The sequence below is a fragment of the Tasmannia lanceolata genome, unplaced genomic scaffold (genome assembly GCF_043159265.1).
Source record: "Tasmannia lanceolata isolate RefF3 unplaced genomic scaffold, GAP_Taslan_0.1 ptg000003l, whole genome shotgun sequence".
Taxonomy (NCBI): Eukaryota; Viridiplantae; Streptophyta; class Magnoliopsida; order Canellales; family Winteraceae; genus Tasmannia; species Tasmannia lanceolata.
Genome location: NW_027518680.1, coordinates 17,615,001 through 17,634,801, shown reverse-complemented (window position 1 = coordinate 17,634,801; position 19,801 = coordinate 17,615,001). Strand labels below are relative to the sequence as shown.

The 19,801-nt window shown below is 39.2% G+C and overlaps 1 protein-coding gene across 3 annotated transcripts in view; it reads left to right on the top strand.

Moving 5' to 3' along the window:
- LOC143861651 (uncharacterized) overlaps positions 1–19,801 on the top strand; it is a 63,709-nt gene that overhangs the window by 35,719 nt on the left and 8,189 nt on the right. For 2 of the 3 annotated variants that reach the window (XM_077372549.1, XM_077372540.1), the window contains exons 2-3: positions 844–1,002; positions 1,093–1,266. In XM_077372549.1, the coding sequence (XP_077228664.1) occupies positions 844–1,002; positions 1,093–1,266 (333 nt within the window). The remainder of the gene's footprint in view (positions 1–843; positions 1,003–1,092; positions 1,267–19,801) is intronic. The other variant, XM_077372545.1, reaches the window with a different exon arrangement.

Below are 19,801 nucleotides of genomic sequence, written 5' to 3'. Positions count from 1 at the left end.
ATAGGCATCATCCTACCTGCTAAATTCTACATCAAAAGTGATCTAATTGCGTCTTTACTCCGCTGGCTGATTTGGCTGCCTCGATAAGCTTTTACTTAGTCTGCATCGAGATTCTATCTTGGATGGTCATACGCAATCCACCTATGAAATATGCAACTTGATGTAATTCTGCCACCATCAAATCAATCCGTGAGGATGAGTAATAAAATTCTTCTGCACAATGTCTCACAGTCTGACTCCCTTGACGATAGTTCTGGTATTGATGGAATAACACCTGATCATTGAATACTTGCGCGAATTGTGCTTGCATCAATTGTTTCATCCTCAGGTTGAGGTACAAATGATTAGGATAACTAGAGGGGGCTGCCCAAAAAAAAAAAGCCGCGTGGGTGGGGGGGGGGGGGGGGGGTGTGGATATGTCACTTCCCTAAATCAATATATAGGATGTGATATGGGGTTGAGCCTCTTAGCTAAATTGGTAAAGATTATCTACTTCAAGTTTTCAAGCCTGAGGTCGGAAGTTCAATCCCAGCTTACCTAGAAAAAAATATATCATGATAAGATACTTATAGAAAATAAAATAAAATAAGGGAATCATATTCTAATAAGTAGGAGATAATCAATTCTTATGAGTAGTCTATCTTTTACTGAATCAATGAAATGCTATTATCTTTTACTTCAAATTATACCGTAATGGCCAGCTTAACTACTATAATCCTATCCAATATTTTCTTAAATCTCATGAGATTTTCTGAATTCTCTTTTCCTGCTTTTGTTTTGCGCTTAAAAATCATATAAAATATAATAGGTTTACTGATGCATTTAATTTCTCCCTTGTTTTAGATGGATGAGAAATCAATCCTCGAAGAAACCCGAAATTATTTGGAGAGAATTAAGGAAGAAACGGAGCAAATTGAGAAGGAACTATCTCAACAATCCAAAGATTCTAACTCATCAGGAATTTTTGGGGGCAACTCGAGCACAAGACCTCTCATACTAGGGGTAAATTTTAGGGGTAAACTTATATAACTTTACATTATAAGTAATTGAAGTGCAATTATGATGACATGTTGGCAAGTGTGGTTTGTGTAGGTGGAGACAGAGAAGCTCACAGAGGGAAGTTTCGTTGTAAAGATGAATTGGAGGAAAGGGAAGGGAGTATCGGGGCACGTGCAGCGCTTGATCGAGTGTTTGGAAGTGACTAGTACTTCTGTCTTAGTTACCGAAAAGAATGCGGAAGAGATGTTTAGCACTGCCTTCCTCCAAGTAAAACATCTACTCCTTTATTTGATGCGATCTATAATATGACCAAAATAGTGGAGTGTTTTTTACTCATAAAAGACCAAAATGTCCTTACGCGTGAAAAGACAAAAAATACCTTTAAATCGGGGCACTTACATTGAATGCTTTTTCCAATATATGAAACTTTTGTGAAAACCCATTTGTGATTCCTTCACACTTATGAACTTTGACCACTGTGTGACCATCCACATTGACAACCTTATGAAAAATCCATGTGAATTACTATCTTTGAATGTCGTATGAACTCTATTGAATCCTGTTATTTAGTACATATTTCAGATGGAATAATTTGGATTTGTGAAACCCCTTTCAGTTCCCTAGTTTTATGAATCCATTGTGGAAACTCATATGAAATCCTCACTTTGAACTTTGAACACCTTCTTTTGAACTATGTGAACTTTGAACACCTATTGAAAGGCTTAGGTTATGTGAACTTAGAAAAGACCCCCGTCAATGGGGCGTAGGCATTAGCCTATATGTGAACATAAGAACTGTGATCCCGCCAATGGGGGATAAATGTTGGCCCTGTCGATAGGTTTGTGAACCTAGGAACTAATTCCGACACCGTGGGTAGGTGTAAGCAATAATACGCATTTTGGACACGTGGGCAGTCGGGGTGAAAATAACTTGCATTTTGGACTAAGCCGATGATCTCAAGGTGGCATCGTACCTATAAGAGTTTCCTTTCTGTGACCCTCAGAACCTATGACTCCCTTTGTTGTGACATTATGAGACATCTTTTATGAGCTTTACTTTTAAGCTATTGCTCTTGTGATTAGCCATGGCTTGTGTAGCTTGTACCTACTTTATTCATTATTAGCCTTTGATCCATTGAATATTGTGATTCCTTTTTGTTTTGACACTTTGACCTACGCCTTATGGACCTTAGTCCTCAACTTTGAACATGTGTTAACTATCTCACTTGTGGCTTATATCCTTCTATTCAGTTATGAACCTTTCTTTTGTAGCATGCATGACCCCACTTTTGTAGTGCGTTATTATGTACTGAGCTTTTCAGCTGACTGTGGTTATATTTACATTTTTAGAGTTTGATCCTCATGGAGTCAGTGAAGAGGTGCATAAGTGATCTCTAAATTTTGATTTTGTAATCTTTCAGTATTTTGCATTCTTTAGACAGTGAGTATTATTAGGATTATTGAGATTGTGTCATTTGATTTTGTTACTTTGATTATTATGGAATTATGGGTTAGATGAGAGAATTTGAGATTTTAATAATGGATTGATGTAAGACTTTTAAATTCAGTTATTTAGATTATTGCAGATGGTTTTGATTATTGCTTTGCTAGCCTTACATGCCTGTGAAGCTTGCTTTGCAGGTGTACGGCGCTGTCGCACCCTTAAGCCTTGTGTTGTGAATATGTATGTATGTGTATGGCTTGGGGGTGTGACACTAGGGTTGAGAGGTTTAAAGGAGGGTTGGGTTAGGGTTGACACTGCTCAACCCAAGGTTCAGATTGGGTCAGGTTAGGGTTTAGGTAATACTTCATCGGGGGTTGGGGATTGGCTTCAATCTGACCCAACCTGGATTGAGTTGCACCCCTAATAATGACTTGCGGAAATAAAACCGATTGAGGATGATGACATATTGTTCGGAAGGGCGGACTCCATTTGCCGTCAATAGCATTCTACTGCTAGAGGTCACTAGGTATTACTTTAAAGATTAAACATAATTTTGAGCGGAATAATTAGTTTTGAAGTAGCTCAATCGATTCTCAAAATTGAAAACAAACGGGCCTTAATTACTTTGTTAGACCCTTGTCCCAATTTTTGTTAGTGTAATTTTCAAAACAAAGTGGGTTTTAAAAGTATTTCATAAACAAAGTGCTTTTGTTTGGTAAAAGTGGTTGCTTTTTTTAGAAGAGAGAAAAAGGTGCTTGTGAAAGATAGTCCCACATCGGATTAGAAAAAAAGTTGGAGAAGAGTTTAAATAGCTTTTCCCTCTTTTCTCTTTTGTTTTAATACACAATGGGCTTTAGCCATTGGGTGGACCCACGGGATGGTGCAAAGCACCGTTAGCACATGCGCGCGTGGCATGGGCAATAGACTATAGGGTGCTTTTTTGGCTCACTTTGCACTTTGCATCGGAGCGATTGGAGCCTTAAATTTTTTCAGATTTGATCCGAACCGTTGGATCTAGATCGGTCTATGGATGGGGCGAATGGTCCGGTCGGGGAGGGCCTTGAGTTCGGGCCTAACGGTCGGCCCAGTGCGGTCCAACGGCTAGTGTAGAAGCGCACGCCGCATTGGAGTGATTGGAGCCTTAAATTTTTCCAAATTTGATCCGAACCATTGGATCTAGATCGGTCTATGGATGGGCCGAATGGTCCGGTCGGGTAGGGCCTTGAGTTCGGGCCTAACGGTCTGTCCAGTGCGCTCCAACGGCTAGTGTGGAAGCGCACGCCGCATCGTAGCGATGATCGATTAGAGCCTTAAATTTTTCCAGATTTGATCCAAACCGTTGGATTTGGATCGATCTATGGATGGGCCGAAAGGTCTGGTCAGGTAGGGCCTTGAGTTCGGGCCTAACAGTCGGTCCAGTACACTCCAACGGCTAGTGTAGAAGCTGGTGCAATCTGGTTCGTTAGATTGTGTGGTAACGGCTAGTGATGATCGTGTGTGATGAGGACCGTTAGATCATGTCCCATTGTCCTAATGGTCATGACCCCAGAGGGTGCGATCCTCATCGTGGATGGTTGATCTAGCCGTTACGGGATTGAAGGGGTTTTTACAGAACCCAACAGTCACTCCAGGATTGATTTGGACCGTAGAGTTGTGGATGGGCACGATCTAACGGCCAGAATCAAACCCGCTCTAAAGATGTGCCCTGTAAGGGTGTGTACTACAGAAAGGACACTAGTAACTCTATAAAAAGAGCAGAAACGTACCATTGAAAAGAGAATTTGAAATCCACTTGTGAGGCTTGAAATTTGATAAATTCAAAAGCCACAAACTCTCTTCAAAAGCCTTTCAAATTACTATTTACGTTTTTTTCTTCCAGAAACTTGATCTAGTTTACTTTTTTCTATAAAAACAGTAACTAGGGGTTTCAAATACTTATTTGTTCTAAAGGTGATTCTTGGGTTTGTTTCCGCTTAGTCCAAAGCGTCAACAAACATATTTTTGATTACACCAGGCTTCATTGTATCTTGGAGGCATATTCGTGGTACCCCTTGCACACTTACTGGTGGGGGCGAATATTGTCTTAAGAAAAGCGACATCGCGCCTTGAAGCATCTCTACTCTTTTCTATTTCCACTATCTCCACAGCAGTTTTCCAACAATCTTAAGACAATATTCTGTTGGAGTTCTTTATGGCGCAATCAATGAAGCAGATGACTCAAGATTTTGTCAAGTTGGAACGCTTCAACAAGGGTAACTTTAAGAGATGGCAGAAAAAGGTTCACTTCATTCTTACAACTCTTAAAGTAGTGTATGTTTTGACTACACCAAAACCGGCAATAGTAGAAAATGAGACACTCGCCCAAACCCGTAGAAGGAGGAAGTGGGATCAAGACGACTATCTATGCAAAGGACACATCCTCAACGCAATGACTGATGAACTCTTTGATATCTATCAGAGCATGGAGTCGGCAAGTGCACTTTGGACGGTTTGGGGGCAAAATATCTTGCAGAAAATGCCGGTGCCAAGAAGTTTGTTGTAAGTCATTTTTAAATTACCAAATGACAGATGATAAGTTGGTAGTTGATCAAATTCATGAGATCCAACATATCATCAGTCAAGTACATCAACAAGGGGTTAACCTTGATGATTATGTTATCATTCCTTCAATCATTGACAAACTACCACCATCATGGAAAGACTTTAGAAAAAGTCTAAAACATAAAAAAGAGAAAGTGACTCTTGAAGATTTGATTCAAACCCTCCAAGTTGAGGAAGAATCAAGGCTTCGAGAAAACAAAGATGATATTGCTAATATGTCCTCTAAAGTCCATATGGTGGAAGTTGCCAATGTAACAGATTCAAACCCCCCTACTAAACCTTGGAAAGGTAATCAGAAGAGAAATATGCATCAAAATGCCAAGGGTTCTGATAAGAACAACAAGCGCAAAGGCGCTCTTTGCGCTTGTTTCCAATGTGGCAAAATGAGCCACTACAAAAAGGAGTGTCGATATAATAAGTTGAACATTCAAGGAAACAAGGATGGAAACAAAGAAAAATTTGTTGCCATGATATCCGAGGCTAATTTCTTCGAACGTGAAGATTCATAGTGGATTGACTCGGGCGCTACAAAGCATGTTTGCAAAGACAAAAGTGCATTCTCGACTTATGTACCGGTCGAAGATGGGAGTGTTCTTTACATGGAAAACTCTTCAACTGCTGAAGTCAGAGGCAAATGGAAAGTGGATCTCGAATTCACTTCAGGCAAAGTCCTCACTCTTACCGATGTGTACCATGTACCGAAAGTTAGAAGAAATCTTGTATCTGGTAGCTTTCTTAACAAGAATGGCTTTAAACTTGTATTTGAATCTAACAAGTTTGTACTTTCCAAGGGTGGAACATTTGTAGGGAAGGGATATATGTATGAGGGAATGTTTAAGATGAACATCAATAAAATGAATATTTTTGTTTACATGGTTGATTCTTTTACTTTATGGCATGATAGATTAGGACATGTTAATTTTATGAAAATGCAAGACATGGTAAAGTTAGACTTAATTCCTAAATGTGATGAAAATGTATTAGATAAATGTAAAATCTGCATGCAAACCAAGATAGTGACTAAACCCTTTCCCAGTTAGAAAGATCTACAACCTTACTTCAATTAATACATAGTGATATATGTGATTTGCATGGTACTCCTACAAGAGGGGGTAAAAAGTATTTTGTCATATTCATTGATGATTTTTTAAAATACTATTATGTTTATTTATTAGGCCATAAAGATGAAGTCTTAGACAAATTTAAGACTTATAAAACAGAAGTAGAAAACCAGTGTGAGTCTAAGATCAAATGTCTTAGATCAGATAGGGGAGGGAAATATATATTCCCTAATTTCTGTGAAAATGAAGGAGTAATCCATGAATTTTCTGCTCCTTATACACCACAACAGAATGGTGTTGCAGAAAGAAAGAATATGACTATAATGGAAATGGTTAATTCCATGCTAGTCAATTCTGGATTAAATAAGGGCTTTTGGGGTGAAGCCTTGTTAACGGCTTGTGACATCCTAAATAGGATACCTAATAAGAAAACCCATGTAACCCCTTATGAACTTTGGAAAAAGAGAAAACCTAACTTAGGATATCTTAAAGTTTGGGGTTGTAGGGCCATTGTCCAAGTACCCAAACTCAAGAAAAGGAAGTTAGGAGAAAGAGGTATTGAGTGCATATTCTTAGGATATGCAAATCATAGCAAAGCATATAGGTTCTTGGTAATAGAACCGAATGACCTAGTAGAGATAAATACCATTATTGAGTCTAGGGGATGCAACCTTCTTTGAGAATATGTTCTCTTCTATTCCTAAACTAATGAATTCTAACCCCCTTTAGAATCTTCATTAGAACCTCAAAAGGAAAGTAATGTGGAACCTATAGAAATTAGAAGAAGTAAAAGAGAAAGAAAAGATAAAAACTTTGGTCTTGACTTTGTAGTATACTTAGTTGAAGGATCAAGAGATGAGATATTTGAATCTAATATGTTAAGTCTAAACATAGAGACATATCCTAAAACCTATGAAGAAGCCATTAAATCCCAAGATGCAGCTTTTTGAAAAGAGGCTATAAATGATGGAATGTATTCAATCATGGGTAATAAAACTTGGAAACTAGTTGATTTACCACCTGAATCCAAACCTATAGGTTTTAAGTGGATCTTCAAGAAGAAGATGAAAGTAGATGGAACAATAGAAAAGTTTAAGGCAAGGTTGGTTGCCAAAGGCTTTACACAAAAAGCCGGAATAGACTACTATGATACTTATGCCCCAGTTGCTAGGATCTCCACCATTAGAGTTCTTATTGCTCTTGCATCCATATACAAGTTTCACATTCACTAAATGGATGTTAAAACAATATTTTTGAATGATGAACTTGATGAAGAAGTATATATGGATCAACCTAAAGGGTTTATCATGTCAGGTCAAGAGCATAGGATTTCTAAATTAATTAAGTCTTCGTATGGGCTTAAACAAGCCCCTAAACAGTGGCATGAGAGATTTGACAAGGTCTTAGTGTCAAATGGTTTCAAGATACATGAGTCAAATAAGTGTGTATATAGTAAATATAAAAATGGAAAAGGTGTTATTATATGTCTTTATGTAGATGACATGTTGATATTTGGTATTGATATGGATAGTATCACTAGTACTAAAGGGTTTTTGTCATCTAACTTTGACATGAAGGATATGGGTGTATCAGATGTGATTTTGGATATTAGAATTATAAGGCAAGGTAATAACCTTATTCTTAGCCAATCACACTATATAGATAAAGTCCTTAAAAAGTTTAATCACTTTGATTGCACACCAGTTTCGTCACTTTTTGATTCAAATGTAATACTATATCTTAACACTGGTAGGTCTGTAGACACCCCATTTTGTTTTGTTTTAATCAACAAAGAAATTAGTGTGTTAAATCCATGTGAGAACCCCCTCTATCATTGATTTATATGTTTTAGGTCATTAATATCTTGATCTGACTTTACGGATCATCAATCGGGACAAAATAAGCTAGGGTCACTTCATAGCCCGGACCCTGATTCCATTCCGAGACCCGATTTCCGTAAATCGTTAGATCAATGGCAGATCATGACCTGGGTCTAACCATCCAAAACCACCTAACCTCTCCTCTCATCCTAACCATTCAAACCTCACCTAACCTCACCTAACCTCTCCTCCCATCATAACCATCCAAACCTCACCTAACCTCACCTAACCTCACCTAACATCACCTAACCTCACCTAACCTTACCTAACCTCACCTAACCTCACCTAACCTCCTATCCCATTCTCCTATAAATACCCTCTCATCTCACCAAAAAAAAGAAGAGAAGAAAAGAGGAGAGAACCCCTCTCTTAGAAAATTCAAGCCCTCTCTCTAGACCAAATCCCTCTTCTCCATAAGTTTGCATGGAATATCGTCTACAAAAAGGTATGCCTTTTGGAATTTTATTTTCTTTTCTATATTTGTAGGATTGAGTGTTGTTTTGCGTATATTTTGGTTGATGTCATGTTTAATTTCGTACTAGTTTGGCCTTGGTCATGTTCTCACTTATGCTAAATATAATTAATGTGATAGGGTCATTAGAACCTATTTGTGATGGGATTTTGAAATCATTGGCTTGTTAGGGAATTTAGATTTCTTTTGGGAAAACAATTCATTAAAAATTTTGAACATTTACAAGAAAGAAAACTTGAATTTTACGTGAATTATCAAAACCCATTTAATTTGGCTTACAAAATCTCCATCTTTCAATTGATAACAACAGCCCCCACTCCAATTTGATAACAACAGCCCCCACTCAATCTCAAGAACCCAATATCCATACCCCACCTTGCCAAGTAGATAAAAACAACCCCTTTTTCAAACATCCCATTTGAATCTAATCTCAGGCCCATTCAAGCCATTTTTCATATTCACCGTCTTTTAATCACTAAAAAAAATAAGAACTATCAAAAGAAAACATGGGGGTGCCAATATCATTCCCGTCATAGTGCTAGCTGTTAGACTTTAAACAGATTTTTCGACCTCTAAACAACAGAATCGTGGGAAATGGTTAACTACAAAGTCGTAGATATTTTCGTGCCGTTTCCAACGAGTATTCGTGCTAGATCAGATGGCGAGTGGTTAAAAAGTTAAGTCCAAAATGGTTGCGGCACACCTTTAGGCATTTCCAGTTTAATGTTGCTGTCCTTTTGTTTGAAACACAAATTCGAACCTCTAAATCACAGATTTACAAACAATGGAGAACTAAAAAGTTGTAGCCCTATAAAAGATCTTTCCAACGCATGTTCGTACGTTGAATTTGGCCAAGCGGTTAAAGAGTTACGACAGTTTTAGTGGGCTGCATTTGTTAGATCTTTTAATGGTCAATGGTTTGTCGAATTTGTGCAATTGTCAAAACTTGGTTGTGTTAACGTCATTTTCCAAACCAAAATCGAAAGACATTAATCTAAAGTACATCCAACAAAACTAAAATTCACCCATTTAAAATCCACTGATAAAAATCCGTTAAAAGCCATTAACCAAAAGACCACTAAAAATTTCAAGTGAAACTAAAACCTTCTAAATAAACAACTTTAAAAGCTACCAAACACACTAAATACCTTCAGATAATAAAAGCTTCAAGAAAACTCTAAAAGTTTCCACAAGCCCAAAAGAATTCGAGATTTCCAAGAGCCGGTGGATTCAAAATTCCTTTAGGAACCCTTAGAGCCCAATTTAGGAACACCGGTGTCGTGTCGTGTCCTAAGTTTTAGGGAGTCTTAGGTTTTGGGGAGTCCTAGAGTTAGGAGTCCAGCCTCATCACGGACGTTTGCTATGTATAGCAACCGTGCCATAGGTCTAGTTACACTAGTCACCCAATCTTTCCCTAGGACAAGCCTAGTAAACTAGGATGTAAGGCAAACCTGCATTAGTCTAAGGGACCATTTGCATTTAGATGAGAATCATATAGCATCTTAGATGAAATCCTAAGATAATAAAATCTTCAACTTGAATTAAATAACTTCTCCTAAAACTGTTGAAACAGTCAATCCCGTCTAGGTCGGTGTCTTAGTTGAGTTAGGCATATGTAACTTAGCTTAGGTGCACCGAACTACGTCGACTCTGATCCCAGTAAGGCTTGGGTACGTAGGCAGCTTGGATGTCTGATGGCATACCACCCGCGAGTCGGCACCACAAACAAATTGTGGTGTTTTGTATATTAATTTTCTCGTAAATACTTAATCAAATCACTTAGGACTTTCCATGAAATTAGAATTCTAGGAGAACTTTCACTTAGATTGAATCCAGACAAATTAATAAATCAAGATACACATTTAGGATTCTCATTGAAATTAGATCATAGGATGCATGTCACTTAGTTCGCACATTAACATAGAGTTGAATGAGCCATTTAAAATAAATTTAAAAGAGTTAGCTTTTGGAATCGAAGACCGATTATCGGGCAGGAATGGTGCATGTGGCGGATAACTCCCCATACCTTCCATTCTCGTAACCAGGTAGCGAGTCTAGATTTCTGGTTAATTACGGGTCCTAGATCTCACATCTAGGTGGCGACTCTGTCAGTCTCTTTCGTGTGGAATTCGGATTGCCTTAGTGATCCCAAGTTCACAGGAAAGATTAATTCAAATCAACATTAAAATGCACACGCCAATCGCGTGGAAACGAGAGACCAAGAGAGAGAGCGCGGCGGCTCGCGCCCCACCCCTCTCGCGGGATCAGGGTACCACAGTCTGGCGACTCTGCTGGGGATCACCTAACTTCATTAAAATTCCAAAAGATAATTCATTTGAATTTAATTTAACTGGCTCATAAGAACTCTATCTCTTGTATACTTGTCAGATTAGTTTGTCTTGTTTTATTCTCTCATCACATTTTACTCGAACTTAATTTAACAAAACCTGAAGGCATCATAGATTGCGCGAACTTATTGCACACACTTACATCACTTGCATCTAAACCCTTGCATCTCACGTGCACACACGTCCTATTTTAGGAACCCGGAGTGTTATCTAGCATGGTTGACTGGGATTTCATCACCTGGTGCCTCTGTGCTAGAGAAGCATTCCACCCTTAGCCTGGTACCTTTATGGTACGTAAACGGATCTCTTGTTCACGTACTGATACGCCGGACACTGGTACAGTATATCGAGCAGGGATTCGCGCTAAGGGAACTCTTGGCCTTACCCCTAGATTAACCCACACATGCATGTAGTATACGAACACATGTGCATCACGTGTGTGAGCCTAGTTTAGGATATCCTACCCATTGGTGTCTAGATTAGGCCGTGGTCCATCTTCCAATGGTCACGATCGGTCCTTATATACACGAACAAAGTCATGAGTCGAGATTCTCTCTCCACTCCGATAGATTAGGATTAAGGTTGATGCCTTCAGGTAACACTGATAAAATGTGAAAAAAAAAATTCCCTTTGAGTTAGGATATAAATCCCATCATTTCCAAAGATCTCATAGGATTAGTCATTCATGATCTATCCGTTGAAAGCAATCTTATGCTATCTCATCTAATCTTTTGATCGTGCGTCTTTCGTTCTTCTGTCATACGATTCGATCGTATCTTCATGCCATCCCCTAACTGGCAGATGCAGAATCTCACAATCTTTCGATTATGCGTTCTCATGATCTGATCATGCCTGGTCCAGATAATCCAATCTTGCTTGTACCCCTGGTCTCTTCCTCCTCTAGGGGCTACCTTTTCAAGATTATTTTGCTAAGTCCTTCAGAGTTCACTCTCAGAATCCTTGAGCTAGGGGCATTCCCCTATGCGAATCAGTCATCATTGTCCAAAATTGAAAGTATCAGCCATGATGATGTTCAGAACGAACCAGCCTTCGCCGAGCCTTCAACGCCAAACAGTTGCAGCAGTTAAAGTTTTAGTCACTTACTATTTTATGTTGAGTCAGTCATCATGGTCAGTATAATTGTTGAGTCCGGTCTTACAGTTAAAGGTCAATGCCTAGTCCAGGCAAGTTATCTTCTGTTTCTCTTTCTTATTTAGAGTTGTGAATCGTGAGCATGTTCAGGATAGGTCGTCTGATGTAATAGCTTTTCTTTAAATAAAATTTCAGTCAGTTCCAAAAAGTTCACTTGTGTCTGTTCTTAAGTGTGCTTCTGATCTTAAAATAAGACTCCCTCCTCAAATGAGGACAAAATTGACGAAACTCCACTTGAGTCACAGCAATTACTTGAACGAGAGGAGGAGCGCCAATCCCAACCTTTCAAAGATGAAATTGAAATGATAAACACTGGCACTGAAACTTTGATTCAGTGAATGCCGATTGAAAATACATTACCCTCTAAAGAGTGTGAAGAATTGATAAAATTATTTCAAGAATAAGAAGATTGTCTAGAAAAGCTACAACCGATACCAGGGGCAAGACATAGATGGAAAGCTCAAAGAAAATGAAGAAAGTGAGAAGATATATGCTATACAAGGGGCATAGAGTGGAAACAACTTTCATATTTCCAATCAATGACCTTGGTTCTCAAATTCATAAAGCCAACAAATTCAAGATGAAAAGTTCAAGAGCAAACAATGAAAAGTGATCATCAGATATCGAGAGTACGAATCCATAGATGGAGGATGTCAAAGAACAAGTTTCGCTCTATGAAAGTCAAAAGCACGTATTAGAATCTTGAAAGAAGAAGATCCATTATCTCTTACCTGGAAATGCCGTCAAACTCCGCGAAAAAAAAAAAACAAAAGAAAAAAAAAATAATCAGTACCAGAGGGACTCTAGTAACCTAGATCGATTCCCAATCTGAACATCGAAAGGCCTCCTTTGGCCGATTAAATCCCAAAATCAAAACCCAATGTCAAAAGAATACCGATTTGCAAACCCTTCGAGCCTAAATCAAATTTTCTTGAAAACCCATCAAACTTGGGGCATTCCCCCGAACTACGCGAGACCTGATCCCTATACTGGGGTACGTAGGCAACTCGGTTGAACCGAGTTCGGTCGATTCAAAAAGGAAAAGAAATTCAATCCTTTCAAAAAAAAAAAGAGAGGGACAAGTTCCAAAAGAAGAGAAGTTAATTGTTCCAGAAAGAAAAGAAAAAAGAAAAAAAAAATCAAACAATTTATCTTCAAACTAGGGGCATTCGCCCTGAACTACACACGACCTGATTCCTACCTTGGGATATGTAGGCGACCTGTTCACAGGTTCGGTCGAAATCTTTGTTGAGCCTTAAGCCATTCTTTGAAAAGCCCTATCCTACCTATAAAAGTCCTTCTGGTGTTCAGAACTAATGAGCTAGGTCCTGAGATACAATAAAAAAATGAAATGATGATGAATAAGAAAAATAACGGAGTTTGAAGATCTGCTAGACTGAAAACCTGAAAGGGCGGTCTAGGCAAAATTTAAGATCATTCCCCTGCTAAGTTGAAAACCCGAAAGGGCGGCTTAGGCAAAAGCTAAGGGGATAGCCTGCTGGATCGAAAACCTAGAAAGGTGGTTCAGGCAAAAGTTAAGGCTAGCGCGGTCCGCCAAGTTAAAAACCCTGAAGAGGTGACTTGGTCACGGTAAGAGAATCAGTATAAGAAGGCAACAGCCGGTATCAAGACTGAAGATCAACTGAAGTTCAAGCAAATTCAAGTGATATCCTCAAAACTGGGGGCATTGAAGCTAAGCAATCTTAGGGGTCGTAATTAAATTCTTGAGGCATTACTGTTTCGAGGAAGAAGTCCGGTGTTTACCAATTGGAAAACTATTCCTTGAAAGGATAGACTTACCAAACAAAACATTAACTAAGTCAGAAGCATCACTATGTTTGTCAGTATAGTCAGTCAATCTTTATTATTCTAAGTTCACTCCTTCAGGGCTGCTCAATCCTTTGAGTAGTGCCTTTCATCTAAGTTTTCTCTTTAGAAAGAGTCAATTGTCGTTCCTATGTCCAAATGATGTAACTGTCTTGGTGAAGGAGGCCAGGCCTAGGCAGCTCCCTGCAATTATACCTGAAAGAGCTCGAGAATTTAGTCAAACAACTTCATTTCAAAGAAGATCAGCTCAGAAAAATTCAGAAGTAGAAACATCAGAAAGCCCAGCTTCCGTAAAAAGATCATACCCCAGGAAGGCACCTTAAGCTTGGAAGAACCTCAGATGCAATGGTGGTTGAGCCAATTTCTCAGAAAGATGAACCATTCAAATTCATAATTCCCTTCCGGTTAGTTATCCTGGTCAAGAAATGTTTATCTAAACACCTGTCAAGAAGCAGATCCCGCTTTTCCATGTTAATATCCAAGAGAGTCGTTGTTCTAAATTACCAATCTCAAATGTCTTGTTCAAGGTTTCAGTTATCAAAATCCCCAGAAGACAAGACCAGCAGTCTCTTTGAGAAAAATCTTGTTGAAGTTTCATAAAAATGTTCCTAATCCATTCTTGCTAGTAATGGTTCTTCGTTCCAAAGGTTTGCCGTTTCATCATTCGTCAAAGTCCTAGTTTCCAACATCTTTGTCGGGCACGATCCATAATATCCCCGATTTCATTGAGTTCAAAAAAATAAAAAATTCATCAAATCCAATCTTACGTCAAATTCAAGTTCATGGAAAATCTCTAAATTCTTCGAGCCCGTTTGTGAACGGTACCTCTTTTCTCGAGCCCATTTGCAAATGGCCTCGTCTTCTCCTTGAGCCCGTTTGTGAACGGTGCCTCATCTCTCGAGTCCATTTGTGAATGGTTTCGTCTTCTCCTTGAGCCCATTTGTGAACGGTGCCTCATTTTCTGAGTTCATTTATGAACGGTCTCATGTCCTCCTTGAGCCCGTTTGTGGACGGTGCCTCATTTCTCAAAAAATCAAAAATTCATCAAATCCAATCCCCAATTCAAAAAATCCAATCCTACGTCAAATTCAAATTCATAAAAATCTCTAAATTTTTCATTGTTGAATTCATCAATCAAAGCTATCTTGTGTCGTTGAGCCCGTTTGTGAACGGTGCCTCATTTCTCGAGCCCATTTGTGAATGGTCTCGTCTTCTCCTTGAGCCCGTTTGCGGACGGTACCTCATTTCCCAAAAATAAAAATTCATCAAATCCAATCCCCGATTCAAACAAATCCAATCTTACGTCAAATTCAAGTTCATGAAAAATCTCATGTCCTCTTTGAGCCCTTCTGTGAAAGGTGCCTCATTTCTCGAGGCCGTTTGTGAATGGTCTCGTCTTCTCCTTGAGCCCGTTTGCGGACGGTACCTCATTTCCCAAAAATAAAAAATTCATCAAAACCAATCCCCGATTCAAACAAATCCAATCTTACGTCAAATTCAAGTTCATGAAAAATCTCATGCCCTCTTTGAGCCCGTTTGTGAACGGTGCCTCTTTTCTCGAGGCCATTTGGGGATGGTCTCGTCTTCTCCTTGAACCCGTTTGTGAACAGGTTTCTCATTCTCTAAGTCCATTTGTGAATGGTCTCATGTCCTCTTTGAGCCCGTTTGTGAACGGTGCCTCTTTTCTCGAGGCCATTTGTGAATGGTCTCATCTTCTCCTTGAGCCCGTTTGCGGACGGTACCTCATTTTCCAAAAATAAAAAAAATTTATCAAATCCAAATCCTTAATTAAAAAATAAAAATAAAAATCCATTCCTACGTCAAATTCAAGTTCATAAAAAAATCCCTAAATTCTTCGAGCCCGTTTGTGAACGGTGCCTCATTTCTCGAGCCCATTTGTGAATGGTCTCGTCTTCTCTTCGAACCCGTTTGTGAACAGGTGTCTCATTCTCTGAGTCCATTTGTGAATGGTCTCATCTTCTCCTTGAGCCCGTTTGTGAACGGTGCCTCATTTTCTGAGTCCATTTGTGAATGGTCTCGTGTCCTCTTTGAGCCCGTTTGTGAACGGTGCCTCATTTCTCGAGTCCATTTGTGAATGGTCTTGTCTTCTCCTTGAGCCCGTTTGTGAACGGTGCCTCATTTCTCGAATCCATTTGTGAATGGTCTTGTCTTCTCCTTGAGCCCGTTTGTGAACGGTGCCTCATTTCTCGAATCCATTTGTGAATGGTCTCGTCTTCTCCTTGAGCCCGTTTGTGAACGGTGCCTCATTTCTCGAGTCCATTTGTGAATGGTCTCGTCTTCTCCTTGAGCCTGTTTGTGAATGGTGCCTCATTTCTCGAGTCCATTTGTGAATGGTCTTGTCTTATCCTTGAGCCCGTTTGTGAATGGTGCCTCTTTTCTCGAATCCATTTGTGAATGGTATCGTCCTCCTTGAGCCCGTTTGTGAACGGTGCCTCATTTCTCGAGTCCATTTGTGAATGGTCTTGTCTTCTCCTTGAGCCCGTTTGTGAACGGTGCCTCTTTTCTCGAATCCATTTGTGAATGGTATCTTCCTCCTTGAGCCCGTTTGTGAACGGTGCCTCATTTCTCGAGTCCATTTGTGAATGGTCTTGTCTTCTCCTTGAGCCCGTTTGTGAACGGTGCCTCTTTTCTCGAGTCCATTTGTGAATGGTTTTCTATCCTCCTTGAGGCCGTTTGTGAACGGTGCCTCATTATCCAAGTCCATTTGGGAATGCTTCTTATCCTCGTTGAACCCGCTTGTGAGCGGCGTCTCATCTCCTTCTAAAAACTGTTTGAGAGCGATCTTTGTCCTTTCCCTTCAGAATCCATTCGAAAATGATATCTCATTCTCTAATTGCCCGTTTGTGAACGGCGCCGCATCGAGTTTTTATTATTATTCAAGTTCTAGGGTTTCATCTAAGGTTTTGCATTATGTTAAGGTGCGTTGTATCTAGAGAGTCCTTTTGTCGATTAAAACTACGCAAAATGGTTCTGTCATTTTTAACTTTGGTATTCAATGACTACGTCATCTCTACCAAAGAGGGGCATCTGTAGACACCCCATTTTGTTTTGTTTTAATCAACAAAGAAATTAGTGTGTTAAATCCATGTGAGAACCCCCTCTATCATTGATTTATATGTTTTAGGTCATTAATATCTTGATCTGACTTTACGGATCATCAATCGGGACAAAATAAGCTAGGGTCACTTCATAGCCCGGACCCTGATTCCATTCCGAGACCCGATTTCCGTAAATCGTTAGATCAATGGCAGATCATGACCTGGGTCTAACCATCCAAAACCACCTAACCTCTCCTCTCATCCTAACCATTCAAACCTCACCTAACCTCACCTAACCTCTCCTCCCATCATAACCATCCAAACCTCACCTAACCTCACCTAACCTCACCTAACATCACCTAACCTCACCTAACCTTACCTAACCTCACCTAACCTCACCTAACCTCCTATCCCATTCTCCTATAAATACCCTCTCATCTCACCAAAAAAAAGAAGAGAAGAAAAGAGGAGAGAACCCCTCTCTTAGAAAATTCAAGCCCTCTCTCTAGACCAAATCCCTCTTCTCCATAAGTTTGCATGGAATATCGTCTACAAAAAGGTATGCCTTTTGGAATTTTATTTTCTTTTCTATATTTGTAGGATTGAGTGTTGTTTTGCGTATATTTTGGTTGATGTCATGTTTAATTTCGTACTAGTTTGGCCTTGGTCATGTTCTCACTTATGCTAAATATAATTAATGTGATAGGGTCATTAGAACCTATTTGTGATGGGATTTTGAAATCATTGGCTTGTTAGGGAATTTAGATTTCTTTTGGGAAAACAATTCATTAAAAATTTTGAACATTTACAAGAAAGAAAACTTGAATTTTACGTGAATTATCAAAACCCATTTAATTTGGCTTACAAAATCTCCATCTTTCAATTGATAACAACAGCCCCCACTCCAATTTGATAACAACAGCCCCCACTCAATCTCAAGAACCCAATATCCATACCCCACCTTGCCAAGTAGATAAAAACAACCCCTTTTTCAAACATCCCATTTGAATCTAATCTCAGGCCCATTCAAGCCATTTTTCATATTCACCGTCTTTTAATCACTAAAAAAAATAAGAACTATCAAAAGAAAACATGGGGGTGCCAATATCATTCCCGTCATAGTGCTAGCTGTTAGACTTTAAACAGATTTTTCGACCTCTAAACAACAGAATCGTGGGAAATGGTTAACTACAAAGTCGTAGATATTTTCGTGCCGTTTCCAACGAGTATTCGTGCTAGATCAGATGGCGAGTGGTTAAAAAGTTAAGTCCAAAATGGTTGCGGCACACCTTTAGGCATTTCCAGTTTAATGTTGCTGTCCTTTTGTTTGAAACACAAATTCGAACCTCTAAATCACAGATTTACAAACAATGGAGAACTAAAAAGTTGTAGCCCTATAAAAGATCTTTCCAACGCATGTTCGTACGTTGAATTTGGCCAAGCGGTTAAAGAGTTACGACAGTTTTAGTGGGCTGCATTTGTTAGATCTTTTAATGGTCAATGGTTTGTCGAATTTGTGCAATTGTCAAAACTTGGTTGTGTTAACGTCATTTTCCAAACCAAAATCGAAAGACATTAATCTAAAGTACATCCAACAAAACTAAAATTCACCCATTTAAAATCCACTGATAAAAATCCGTTAAAAGCCATTAACCAAAAGACCACTAAAAATTTCAAGTGAAACTAAAACCTTCTAAATAAACAACTTTAAAAGCTACCAAACACACTAAATACCTTCAGATAATAAAAGCTTCAAGAAAACTCTAAAAGTTTCCACAAGCCCAAAAGAATTCGAGATTTCCAAGAGCCGGTGGATTCAAAATTCCTTTAGGAACCCTTAGAGCCCAATTTAGGAACACCGGTGTCGTGTCGTGTCCTAAGTTTTAGGGAGTCTTAGGTTTTGGGGAGTCCTAGAGTTAGGAGTCCAGCCTCATCACGGACGTTTGCTATGTATAGCAACCGTGCCATAGGTCTAGTTACACTAGTCACCCAATCTTTCCCTAGGACAAGCCTAGTAAACTAGGATGTAAGGCAAACCTGCATTAGTCTAAGGGACCATTTGCATTTAGATGAGAATCATATAGCATCTTAGATGAAATCCTAAGATAATAAAATCTTCAACTTGAATTAAATAACTTCTCCTAAAACTGTTGAAACAGTCAATCCCGTCTAGGTCGGTGTCTTAGTTGAGTTAGGCATATGTAACTTAGCTTAGGTGCACCGAACTACGTCGACTCTGATCCCAGTAAGGCTTGGGTACGTAGGCAGCTTGGATGTCTGATGGCATACCACCCGCGAGTCGGCACCACAAACAAATTGTGGTGTTTTGTATATTAATTTTCTCGTAAATACTTAATCAAATCACTTAGGACTTTCCATGAAATTAGAATTCTAGGAGAACTTTCACTTAGATTGAATCCAGACAAATTAATAAATCAAGATACACATTTAGGATTCTCATTGAAATTAGATCATAGGATGCATGTCACTTAGTTCGCACATTAACATAGAGTTGAATGAGCCATTTAAAATAAATTTAAAAGAGTTAGCTTTTGGAATCGAAGACCGATTATCGGGCAGGAATGGTGCATGTGGCGGATAACTCCCCATACCTTCCATTCTCGTAACCAGGTAGCGAGTCTAGATTTCTGGTTAATTACGGGTCCTAGATCTCACATCTAGGTGGCGACTCTGTCAGTCTCTTTCGTGTGGAATTCGGATTGCCTTAGTGATCCCAAGTTCACAGGAAAGATTAATTCAAATCAACATTAAAATGCACACGCCAATCGCGTGGAAACGAGAGACCAAGAGAGAGAGCGCGGCGGCTCGCGCCCCACCCCTCTCGCGGGATCAGGGTACCACAAGGTCTATTTCTCAATTAAGTATGCTAGTGTCATAGGTAGTTTAATGTATGCTATGACATGTACTAGACCTGATATTGCATTCTCAGTCGAAAAAC